Source organism: Sceloporus undulatus, chromosome 6, assembly GCF_019175285.1.
Source record: "Sceloporus undulatus isolate JIND9_A2432 ecotype Alabama chromosome 6, SceUnd_v1.1, whole genome shotgun sequence".
NCBI lineage: Eukaryota > Metazoa > Chordata > Lepidosauria > Squamata > Phrynosomatidae > Sceloporus > Sceloporus undulatus.
Window position 1 is genome coordinate 40,285,597 of NC_056527.1, and position 12,836 is coordinate 40,298,432.

General features: G+C 38.0%; 1 protein-coding gene across 3 annotated transcripts in view; it reads right to left on the bottom strand.

Annotated features, from left to right (window-relative positions):
* Window positions 1–12,836, bottom strand: part of RAPGEF5 (Rap guanine nucleotide exchange factor 5) — a 179,622-nt gene that overhangs the window by 137,396 nt on the left and 29,390 nt on the right. For all 3 annotated transcript variants that reach the window (XM_042475396.1, XM_042475397.1, XM_042475398.1), the window contains exons 2-4: window positions 4,224–4,274; window positions 3,852–3,958; window positions 1,097–1,218 (exon numbers count right to left, since the gene is read on the bottom strand). In XM_042475396.1, the coding sequence (XP_042331330.1) occupies window positions 1,097–1,218; window positions 3,852–3,958; window positions 4,224–4,274 (280 nt within the window). The remainder of the gene's footprint in view (window positions 1–1,096; window positions 1,219–3,851; window positions 3,959–4,223; window positions 4,275–12,836) is intronic.

Here is a 12,836-nt window from a genome sequence, read left to right on the forward strand (position 1 = left end):
CTTGTATTATGGTAACATTCATAGGTTTTCCATGGAGCCTTATTGAGATTATTCAATCTGATTTGCATTGTATCCTTTGACTGCTTTTGCCACATCTTTCCTTAGTATGAAAGCCGTTCCATTCTTTCCTATCTTTTAATTCCCTGAGCAGAACACTGTGTCTGAATCAAAGTTGCCCATTTCTGTTCATTTTAGCTCACTAATCCCCAGTACTGCTATATTCATGCACTCCATTTCAATTTTTACTATGTCTAGCTTCCCTTGGCTTATACTTCCCACACTCCATGTACTTATTTCTACTCTTAGTCTCATCATCTTTTGAATGTCTCTATGCCCTTGGCTAATCTTGCAAATGTGATTTCCCTTTATTTCTTCCTATCTCTCTGTGTTCTGATCCTGCCTGTGTTTTGCTTGGGATGTTTCATCATAGGGTTTTCTTGGTTATAGGGTCACACAATGAGGGTCACCTCAGCCTCCTTGTGCACAGTGCCAACCTGCACCAGATATGTTTCACAGCTGTTCTCTCAACAGTGTCACCCACCACTACTGCTGCTACCTAGTACAGTACTGTTTGCCTCTCTGCCATCCCTCCCATTGTTATTTGATTGTTTGCTTCCCTACTCATTCCCTCATGCTTTCCTCAGTTTCCCTGCTCCCCTTGTGTCCTCCCTTCTTTAGATTCTCAGCTATCTTTCAACCTCTCTTCATTGTTCTTTGGGTCCTGATGGTCTGGATCCTGCCCGGATCCTGCGAGACTTGGAGGGCAGAGGTGGACTCTTGCCCTCCCCTAGCCTCTATCCATTGTTTCTCTGGCCCTTCCCAGATCCTGAGCAGGTGCAGAACTGGGGGAGAGGAAGTGGCCCTCCCTCCCAGCTCTCCAGTACATATCTTATCATAATTATTCAAAATATAAAGCATGTGAAAGATAAATAGGGATGAAAGCAGCAAAGAGAGAGCTTACCTTCACTATAAGAAATATTTTCCTCTCTTTCTTTGGATAAATTATATTTCTAAATACCAGAGGGGGAAAGGGGGGGAACAGCAAGGGAAAATTAATACTTCTAAAATAAGCTAGACTTATGTTCATAAAACTGACCTGATAACACAATTCCCATATTCAGTAGGAGCTGCCAAACACCCACTGCTGCAGTTCTGGTCTTAATGAAAGGACATCGATTTAACAGCCAATCTACAAGTTCAGATCCAATGCAGCTTCTCCTGACAAAATGAAACAGAAGTCAAGATCACCAAAGCTATAATCATGAACATATCTGCACTGAAGTAAATCACAGTGCACTTGATTAGTCCACTTCTGAACAGCCATACAAAGGATTGCAACGATGTATACCACATGAACCAAACATTTTTTTAAAAGAACATTCAAAATGAATGGAAACACTGTTGTATTTTTTCTGGAAGTGAAGAAAAACAAAGCACTCAGACTTAGTGGTTCAACATGTAATGAGAATCCCAGCAGCATTTAAGATATATTCATCAGAGGTGAAGAAATATATGCCCCATACAACCTGAAATGTTCACTCCATTAGATACTTAGATCTTAAGGTGTTCACTGGTGTAACTGCCAATACCAGCACTCTAAATGGCAGCAGGTGCAAAAGCAAGCTAGCATCAAGTGTTTAGAGAGCCATTTAATAACCTGACTACTTTCAAAACTGGTGAAATATGTCTGAGTGATCTTTTTCAAACAGCTGCTTTTTGCTCTGTGAATTCTTCTGAACTGGCTTCGGAGGCAAGCTTTGCAGTAACTAGTAATCCAAATGGGAGGCTATCAGAATATGGGCAACCATGGGCAGACCATCTCTAGAGAGGCTGCAGCTTGCATCCCAGCCATCACTGGAAGGCATTCCATGTAATATAGAAGCCACTTGGGTCACAATGCTACTTGTGAAGAAAGGAGCAAGTACATTGACCTTTCCAGCACATCCCATTAAACTTGGTGCTGTTGTTCCAAGTAGAAGATTAACCTTTCAGTTCAACAGCCTGCATGCAGTACTTGAATGTCTGAAATCCTCTGAAATAGTGTATGCTATATTTTCCTCATTATCAAAAGTGCATCAAGTCAGTTCTCCCAACTAGCCTTTGGCTGGCCTTTCTAGGCTGGTCTATACTGTACAGGTAATTTGACTTCTTCAGAAGTCACTTGAGAATTCTTTCATCTCTCTTTGACACACACACACACACACACACACACAGCCCAAAATTGTTTACTGTCCCCCAGCTTTGAGATCTGACTTTCATATTAACTACTATCTCTTTTACTAGACTAAGCAGATGTGTGGACAATAATAGAAACTGGAACTCAGAAGCATGCAAAGATACAGGACCTTTCCACAGACAAGCCAACTACTAAAATGTTATAATTCAAAAGCTTAACATGTTTGGTTGTTTCAGAACAACCATGGGATATTTTAATATAGGACTGATGCAAAATATCTGTGTCTTGAAGATATGACATATACAATAAACAATTAATTTTACTACTTAAGTAAGCATATTATAATCTGTGATTTAAATGCATAGGAAATCTGCAAGTAGTAAATCAGAACATGCCAATCCTTTCTTTTTGTTAGGTCTTATTATACCACTCCATGGAACTGACAAATCACAATTTAAAAAAATCCAGTTTGACAAAATAATAAATCTCCATACTATTATAAATGCAGTTAATTCACAGATAGGATAAAAACATGTTTAAAAGCCTGAAAGCAATTATTTCCTATTTTTAAAAGCAGACCAATTTGATTGTATAGTTGGTTAGCTATCTATAGTTTTGCTCTCAGATATTGTACTTTGTAAATACATCCCTCTTTGAACAACTGTGCAATGGAGCCACACAAAATGCTATAAACTAACCTAAATTTTAACAGCAGCATTTATACAAAAAGATAAGCAGTGTTCTAACCACAAGTACTGTTATATCAATTCCCTGAGGGCAGGTTCTTGTGGCTACCTTTTCCACTTTGATGACTGTTAATATACTGGTTGAGTCTCCCTCATCCACACTGCTTGGGACCAGCAGTATTTTCAGTTTTGAATTTTTTCAGATTTTAGAATATTTGCATTATATAATGAGATATCTTGGAGATGAGACTCAAGTCTAAACACAGAATTCATTTATGTTTCATATATATACCTTATAAACATAACCTGAGGTAACTTTATACATAATATTTTAATAGTTTTGTGCATGAAACAAAGTTTATGGACCACCAGAAAGCAAAAACATTAGCATGTCAACTACCCACGCGGACAATTTAGGATTTTGGATTATTTCAGATTTTGGAATTCCTGTATCACGCAATAACCTGTATCAAGCAATAAATACAATATCTGAAATTCTATCACAGGCCACTTGTTGATGCAGAAAATATCTTTGGATTTTGTTTCCTGATTTATTTTTTTGAAGGAGAGATCAACTCAATTTGAGATCAACTCAAGCAGAATACATCAGTCTCTTAAGAATACATGCACACTAGATTCATTAGAATTTATTTTACCAGACCATAGGTCTACATAAAATGCTTCTATAAATACTATAGCACAGAAAAAAGTGACAGAACTCTATTATTCTATGATTCTATGAAGACCAAGTATGAATGAAATTAATAAGCAACATAATGTCCACATGGAAATAGTCATATCAGGCGCTGGCACAAGAACAAGTATACAGTAGTGGCATACAAGGAGTAATCCATAAATATTCTTGTTTAAGGAGGGACTGTTTGCTTAGATATACAGTACATGGTAGTCAACCTACTAATCAACAGAAAGGAAGGAGAAACTGCAAAGTGAAAACCATATTTTTATTAAAAGAAAGCAAACATGGTTACCTGCAAAGCCCCATCAGAGACATCCTGTCTTTCACTAGATCAGAAGCTTGTAAAACAAAAACATTTCTGAGAGCTCTTGCAGCACATGATGCACCATCTCCATAAATCTAAAGAAAAAAAGACAAAATGGGCAAACAATAAATTATGCAAGCATACAAGGCTATAATATCAGTACAACATAAAAATTATAAAGCACAGCTTACAAGTGCCAGCATGATTTTCAATCAGCTCTTCTGTATCTGAATACAGAGTTTCTTATCAGAAATATTCAAATCTATTTACATTTGCAAACATTCACCCACATGGCTGCCATAAGTTGTTATGGGATAGGATTAAATGAAAGAGTTTTTTAAAAAATAATAATAATAATACCTTGCTGGGAGGATTTTCCAGATACGGATTCGAAATCCTTCTAGATACAATCTGCAAAAGAAATATATCATCATTACTGTTAGTATTATTTAACCTGACTACAAAGCATAATAAAGTTGTTCAACAACTGATGCATTAGTACAAATAATCTGAGTTGTAAATTTCATTCAGATTCATACTATCAGTATTTTTTGTAAGAAATAATTGATTTCTTCTCCTACTGTTAATATATATACAGCTTTGTTCGGAAACATTTCAAGAGATTAGTACAAAAAAAAATACAATCTTGGAGTGTTCTCCATCCACTTTAAAAAAAACCACTTGAACATGTGGTTTCCAACTTTCCTACTCCTCACTTGTAAATTTTGTTAACTATGGGCCAACACACACTGCAGAAATAATCCAGTTTGGGACCATTTTAACTGCCGTGGCTCAGTGTTAGAGAATTCTGGGAACTGTAGTTTTGTAAGACATTAGTCTTCTCTGTTAGAGAGCTCTGGTGCCACAACAAACTACAGTTCCCAGAATTCCCTAGCACTGTGCCAGGGCAGTTAAAGCAGTCTCAAACTGGATTATTTCTGCATTGTGTTTTGGCATTATATCTCACACACTTTGGCCACTTGGTATTAGGACTAGTGATATGTATTAATGGAGGATAATTTATAGACAGATTGGGCAACAGAAGGATTACATTCATTCTAGCTCTATTCTTTAGCAGTCCAAGTTCTCTTTTTCTACTCTTACAAATTCTGAATTTTAAAAGTAATAATAAAATAATCTCGAATAGAACATTAATCTTTTCCCCACATTGTTAGAAAAGTGTGTCATGTCATGTAGCATCAGCTAAGACTGTAAATATTCAGACCTCCCTTCTGGGAGAAATATATATTCACAACTTGCAAAGTCTGCTAAATTTCGAAATAATTAGTAGAATCCAATAACATACTTGCAAGGATCCATAAGCAAATACCAGCTTTCTAGGGCTGGTTCCTCTGAGCATGTTCTACCTCTGCCTCTCTTGTTAGCCACCAGCACCTGTTCTAATTACCCAACAGAAGGCAAACAGGATTCTAATATTCACTTCTGCCTGAGCAAAAGAATAGTGTGAAGCCTATACCACACATGTGGGCTCAAACACTTTTTTGTGCTCCCTATGAAATTCACAGGATTAACGTGTCAGCAGGCAACCTGAAGGCGAGCACACACAGACACAAAAAAAACCCCATAAGGCCACATTCCTCCAGAAGGAAAACTGACCATCAGTCAGTTAAGCTAGAAAAACACTGTAATTGAATGCTCCCTATATTAAACCCTGGTCAAAAGTTGGCTTTTCCATGCTAGCCTAACTCATTTAAGTTACACATATACTTAATTTTCTCACCACAAAAAATACTGTTTTTAAATGATCAGCTTTGTCTGAATTGTGCTTACTGTTCACACTTATATAGAGAATTTCTCTGCAGAGTCCACTTCTCTTTCCCTAGAGGCCAAAGGCTTTCAGCTATTAAGAAATACTAAACTGTTAGAGAAGCCATTTTACTGTAGGATATTGTAATTTATACAATAATTATATTTGCAATAATAAACTGACATATAGTATTCAGAATACAATGAGAGCACCTTTAGGATGTGTTGTTAAATAGGAGAGTGTGAGCAGAATAATCCTGAAAGTGCATATTCATATAAATGAAATAGGAAATATGTCTGATTTTTGAACTTTTTAAGCTGCTTCATGCTGTACTGCTGGATGAGGGGTTAGCACTATAATGAAAGGTGACACTTGCATTTGGCAGAACCTTTGTGATACAAGCTTTTTATGGAAGATGCCACGTTTTCTGAAGATAATTGCCATCAGAAAATACCAAAGCAAAAGGGGGTACTGTATATACTCATGTATAAGTCTAGAAATTTTAACCAAAAAATTGACCCAAAAAACCTGAGTCAACTTATCCACAGGCCAATGCAAGTGCTGCACTTTGATAGAAAAAGAACCATCCTCTGGTTAAAGGCAAGAGTACAATCTATCCTGGAAACACTGATCCCCCTCTACTCTCTCATCCATCCAGCCTTTAGTGTGAACATAAACAGTTATGCCTGATGGAATTTTGTAAGTTCTTTGGCATTATTTTCCTTTGCTTCATCCTTTAGATCCTTTGTTACATGATCCTAAATTTCACACAATTTATCCATGGGTCATATCAACATCCATTACTTTGGCCCCCAAACCTGCCCTCAACTTATACATGAGGGTAACTTATAGTCAAGTATATATGGTAATCTTTTTTTTCCACTCCCCTTTTCCATTTTTGTAAGAAAAGAAGATGCATTGTATCTAAACTACCCTAAGAATGTAGCTGCAATATGAGAAAGTCATCTGAGTCATAATTTTTAAAATCTCAGTCCATTTTTCATTTATTACAACTAATGGATTTCTATGGGAGCCAATTTTGGATGAATTGGTTTTGGTCTTGGTTGTCTTGGTTGCCATCAGCAATGGGTTGACTGAGTATAGTAAGTTTTGATTACCCAGGGTTTATTTAAATGAATGCATTTAATATTTAATGTATATGGTTTTCTTTCTCATATCTAAGCCTAAATGTTAATCCTAGTCTTTCAGCTTTCAGAACCTTTCCCAATTGTTTTTTGCAAGCATACAATGTTCAGGCAGAAATAACATAGAGAGGAACTCTGTTGCTACAACTCCTGCTCAGCTTCTCTGCCCTTAAGAAGGGTGGGAGTACCATTTTCCCCCCCAACACACACACACATACCTCTACACTTGAAGGCCAGTTTTTCCATTATTGCCACCACCTTTCATTTATGGATGCTGCTATATGATTAGTATAATAATAAACATCTCCATATTATACTAACCATGACTAGATCAAATTATTATTTGCAAATCCACTTCTAAACTTCACAATAAACTGCTCATTGGCATCAAAGGGAACTGTCAGTCTAAGATTAATTGCTGCACGAACAGGATATTTGTCAGGACCACAGCTAGGAAGAGGCAGCTTTTCAGGATAAACCCAACAAAATGATTTTTAAAAGGCAGATCTTGTTGGTAATTACACTATTAATGTCTTGTTTGCTCTCAATGCTTTTGGCCTTGCCATGTTATGTTGCAGCAGGTCCTTTTTCTGCAAAGATATGCAGCATATTGGGCCCTGTTCCTTGGCCATGCCATGCTCCAAGTAGAATCAATGTAATGCATCTGCTTGATTCCCTTAATAATGTGGGAACATGTTTCCTACCTTGTCACAGTGTGTGTCAGCAGCCAACCAAACTACCACAGCACAACAAAATAGTGGGCCAGTCCAATTGCCTCAGACATGAAAAGATCTACTTGGAAATCTCTAGAACCTTTTTAAATATCCCCATAATGAACTTATTGTTGCTTTTTAAAGGTAAAGATTTTCCCTGACAAGATTCTCAAGTAGAAAGTGGCGCTCATCTTCATTACTAAGCCGAAGAGCCAGCGTGGTCCTGTGGCCAACATGACTGCACAGAACACTGTTACTTTCCCACTGAAGTGGTACCTATTTATCTACTTGCACTTTTATATGCTTTCAAACTGCTAGGTTGGCAGAAGCTGGGACTAGTGATGGGAGCCCACTCCATTTTACGGTGCTTGGGCCTTGAACTGCCAACCAGCTGACTTTGCAAACATCAGAATCACTTCTTTAGAGATAAGCAAAACAGAAAACTGAGCTCTAGTCTTTTCTTTCCTTATTATTATTTTATTCTATTTCCTTCAGCCCAGCTCTAGTCTCCTATTTCATTTGCCTTGCTTTCTGCTTCCCTTTTTTCCTCTGTCACATAAATCACAATTACGCCAGATGATTTTACCTGCAGTAGCAGCAATTTTACCCACACCAATGCAACATTATCCCTAGAACAGTTAAGAATGTTCAGAGCTTGGGAATGTTACTTTGGGGATAACAACTCCCAGAATCCACCAACCAGCATGGGCACTGGCAATGCTGTCTGCAGGATTCTGAGAGCTGCTTTTCAGAAACAGTATTCAAGCTTCGAGACTACGCAGTTTCCCATTTTAAGTACTGTATTAACCCAACAAGTCACTGTACAAAACAGCAATTTAAACTCAATGGCATTTTCAGGAGTCCACCATCCTATTAAATCCTACCAGTATGACTGCCACTTGAAAATGGAATTGGGTTTAAACAGTCACATCAGACAAAGAACAACTTCACACCATTAAAGTATATCTATGAAGCAAACTGCTTCATTTCTTTCTTTTATTGTGTTTTGCTGTAACCCAATTTGTTTGTTTATTTACCATCTTTATTCACTAATTGTGATCTCACAAGTGCCTCAATATCCTTAGAATTAGAGAAAAATCTATTTTTTTTTATTTAAGACCCTCCCATTCCTTTTGTTTCTTTTTTGCACTGTGTTTTCTCATCCAACAGCAATCTCATATAAACTAGGCAAACTGAAACTAAGCCACACACTGTACAAGATGCTGGATTTATAAAACCCATTAGCAGTTACACTTTGATCCACTTTCATGGATCACAGTGCATCATTCTTATATTCTCTGTGCTGAGGAGTATTTTAAGTGCAGTCAGAATTTAAAATGCTCAGAAACAAAAACATCAACACCCAAGTTTCAACATGCTGCACAGGAACATACCTTTCAACTATGCCAGGTACAAGAAGAACATCTGTTTCTGCAGCCCAATTATTTGCAGTTCCACCCATCCTACTTATGAACATTTAGAGTTGTTTGCCTAATTTAATCAAGCAGCTTTGGTACTTCAGATCAAAGTCAATTTTCAAAACACTGCTTAATTCAAGTCACATGAGCTGTTTTTAAAAAGTGCTGCTAAGATAGATAGAAAACTAGTGATAAGATAGAACAAGGATATAAACTATGGTTCAGAAATAACTTATACAGCTTCTCCAAATGAATGAGTTGTAAACTTTTTATGCAGCTAAAGTGAATGTTGGAGATTATCACACGAGGGGAAAAGCAGGAAGTAAAAGATACGTTGCTGGTATAATTGCACAATTGCAATGAGGGACTTTATCGCACCCATTTTTTTTGGCACGTTACGGGTATGAAAAGAGGACGCTCGTGTGTGTGCGCGCGACCGCCCTAAAACAGATTTTACCGCACAGCAAAGTGTCCCCCAAAAGGCCCTGTTCTGTTCCGTTGCGGCAATCCGTCCCCATTCAGTGCTGAAGCACGTGAAATGTTCTGGTCGGAAGTCTTCCGACCGAGCAAAATGGCGCCCGTCAGCACTGAATCAGAACGGATTGCCACAACGGAACGAAACGGGGCCTTTTGGAGGATGCTTTGCCGTGCAGTAAAATCTGTTTTGGGGCAGTCGCGCGTACACACACACACACACACACACACGAGTGTCCTCTTTTCGTACCCATAACATGCCAAAAAATGGGTGCAATAAAGTTCGAGGTTTTTCACACAACATTGCATTTATCCAGGGCTTGTGCCATGAAGACCTCGGCACCCTCCAGCAACAAGTCATTCAAGGGGAAGTCCTGTACATGGCTTCTGAATCATGAGAATGAAGTGCAATTAGGCAGGTGCAAAAGTCAATCATGTTTCATTCTCACGATTGTGGAAGCAGTCGGGAACATTTACCCACAATGCATTTTGCTGGTGGCAGTTCATTCTCAAGACTACTATCGGTATTGCAGTGGATTTAGGTCTTATTTGTCAGGTATGGGGTACAAATTTGTTTGCAGTGGATGAAAGTAATATGTAAATTTTACTTTGTTCTATTTTATTGTGTGGGAGGGAAACATTTGATGTAAGACATGTGCCATTGCGCCAAAATGGTACATGAGCAAAATGACCAACAACAGTGTAAGAACGCTTTATTAGTTGAGATGTGCAGAATGCAATTCTGTGATTATTTGGCTTTTATGTTGCCATTATTGCGCTATTGCTCTCATGTTCAAAAACATCGACTGCTATAACATTATTGTCACATTCCCTTCTAATGACGTGATTGTTGCTGAATTGGCTCTGGTGGATAATCTCCATTATCATTTGAACACAGTTACAAGAGTAGCTGAGATTACAGCCAACAGCAAGTATTTTCACTTCAGAACTAAGAGAAGCAACTCAATGTTAGAGCATGTGATCTGAATATAAACGGTCCCTCATTCATTCATCACAGGACTATAAATATCTATCATAGAGCTGGAAAAGACTAGTAGAATCAGACTCCACTATGAAATCCTGGAAAACTGCTGCCAGTCAGTCTACATCCTGGTCACTGGAAGCCCATGTGGACTTTGTGGCTTGGCTTGCTTGGTGCCAATTTTGAATGGTGCCGCTATGGCCTTTTCTGGACATAAATAACCTAGCCTAGTGGTCATCAAATGGTGGGGTGGGACCCTCAGAGGTGCAAGAATCGCTGAAGAGGGTGTGAGATTCCCCCATCCTTCTTATCCTCCCAAACTTTTTAATGTGTAAAATTTACATGTGTTGAGTTAAAGCTCAGATTTTATTTATGTCCCATTAATTTTTCTCTGAAACTAACAATCTCAGCACATTTTTAAAAAATGAACTGTATTCCTTTTCATATGGATGCAAGAAAAAGAGGGTGCAGAATTCCTTCAAAGTACATCCAAAGAACATAAAAGAAAATAGCAGCCACCTGGATAATAATAATATAATAATAATTTGTTTATTTATATACCGCTATTCCAAAGATCATAGCGGTGAACAGCAAATAAGCTAATTAGCAAGTAAGCTAATTTGCCCCCAACAGTCTGGGTACTCATTTTAGCGACCTCGGAAGGATGCAAGTCTGAGTCGAGCTTGGGCCCTTTTGCTGGTCTTGAGCTCGCAACCTTGTGGTTTTGAGCGAATGGCTGCAGTACAGGCATTTAACCACTGCGCCACCAGGGCAATGATCCTGTCCTGTTTTTTCTCAGGGTTTGCTAGATAATAATGACAATTCATAATGAGAAGAACTGATTAACACAGAAGTTTAGGAAAATAGCCATTTCCTATATTCCTATTTTAAAACAAATCTGTTTCCTACAACTTGCACATGTGGCAATATTAACTCAGTGCATCTTATATTCAAGCAACCACATTTCACTTCTTATTAGGCTACTCAAATAAAGTATAACAGATTTGGTATTATCTGTTTACAGATTTTTGTTTTAAGAACCCCACCTCTTTGCCATACAGCTATACTTTAGTTAAAGAAATAGATATGTTCTTGAGCATTACCGGTTTAACACAAAATTGGTACCAGAGGTGGAAATGGAAGCAAAGACACATCAACATTTGTTTTCAGTAATTAAGGAAAGAGGTAACTCTACATGTCTTGTTTCAACACTCTGTTTATTAAGCTATATAAACCAAACCTTTTCTGCTTTCTGCCTACAAAGGTTATTTCCCTCTGTTTTCCAAATGTTTAGTTTAGTCTCCTAGTACTTACCAGAATCTTTTCTTTTTTAGTAACACTGTGGTCTACTCCTGAAATTCACCATTTCTTAAATACACTATAGTCATGGGTATAGTCAAGGGAAAATGCACTGTAGTCAAGGGTATAGTCAACATCCCAGTCAGTATCATATTTCCAGTTAATACATCAAAGTCCTATTAAATAATAAATGAAATGTAGTCTGACAATTTCTTGTCAGTAATGGACTGGATGAGGGTAAACAAATTGAAGCTTAGCCCAGACAAGACTGAAGTAGTCCTAGTCAGTCATAAGGCTCATCAGGAAATAGGGATTCAACCTGTGCTGCACAGGGTTTCACGCCCTCTGAAATCTGAGGTCAGTAGCTTGGATTTATCACCGAACCTGGATGCCCAAGTTTCGGTAGTGGCCAGGAGTGTGTTTCTACAGTTAAAAATCAAAATTGATGAGCCTGTTAACTAACCGTACTAGTGTACAACTAAATTTAAAAATTGTGAGCCACCTTGAGAAGTCAGACCTGGTCACACCTCAATTACAATCTGGTTGGAATTCTGTAATGCATTCTATGTGGTGCTGCCTTTGAAGACTGTTTGGAAACTTAACCACATTCAAAATGCTACAGCTAGACTGTTGAGTGGGGCTGGTTACAATTCCTTTGCTGTACTGGCTAGCAGACCATTTCTGGGCACAATTCAAAGTGCTAGTATAAAGCTCTACACAGCTTAAGACCAGACTATCTGAAAATTCATATCCCCATATGAGTCTGCCTGAGTCTTACAATCTTCAGAGGGATGCTTTTTTTCTGTCCCAACACCATCCCAGGCTTGATTGATGGGGACACAGGAGAGAGCCTTCTTGGTGAGTGCCCCTGGGCTTTGGAACTCTCTCCCAAGGGATGCTCAGACTGCCCCTTTCTATTGTCTTTCTGTCAGCAGGCAAAAAGCCTCTTGTTTAAACAAGCCTAAAGCTTTGGCTGTCAAGGGTTGAGTGATGTGTAACTAGGTGAACTGTTACAATGTGGATTTTGTAATTTAAATGTTTAACTGTTTTAAATATGTTTTTAAAATAGTGTTTTAATTTAATGTACTATTAATGCTTTTTCAAACTTTGTACTTCATATTGTTTTATGTGCTGTTTTAATTTACATTGTAAGCCACCTTGAAGTCCATTCAGG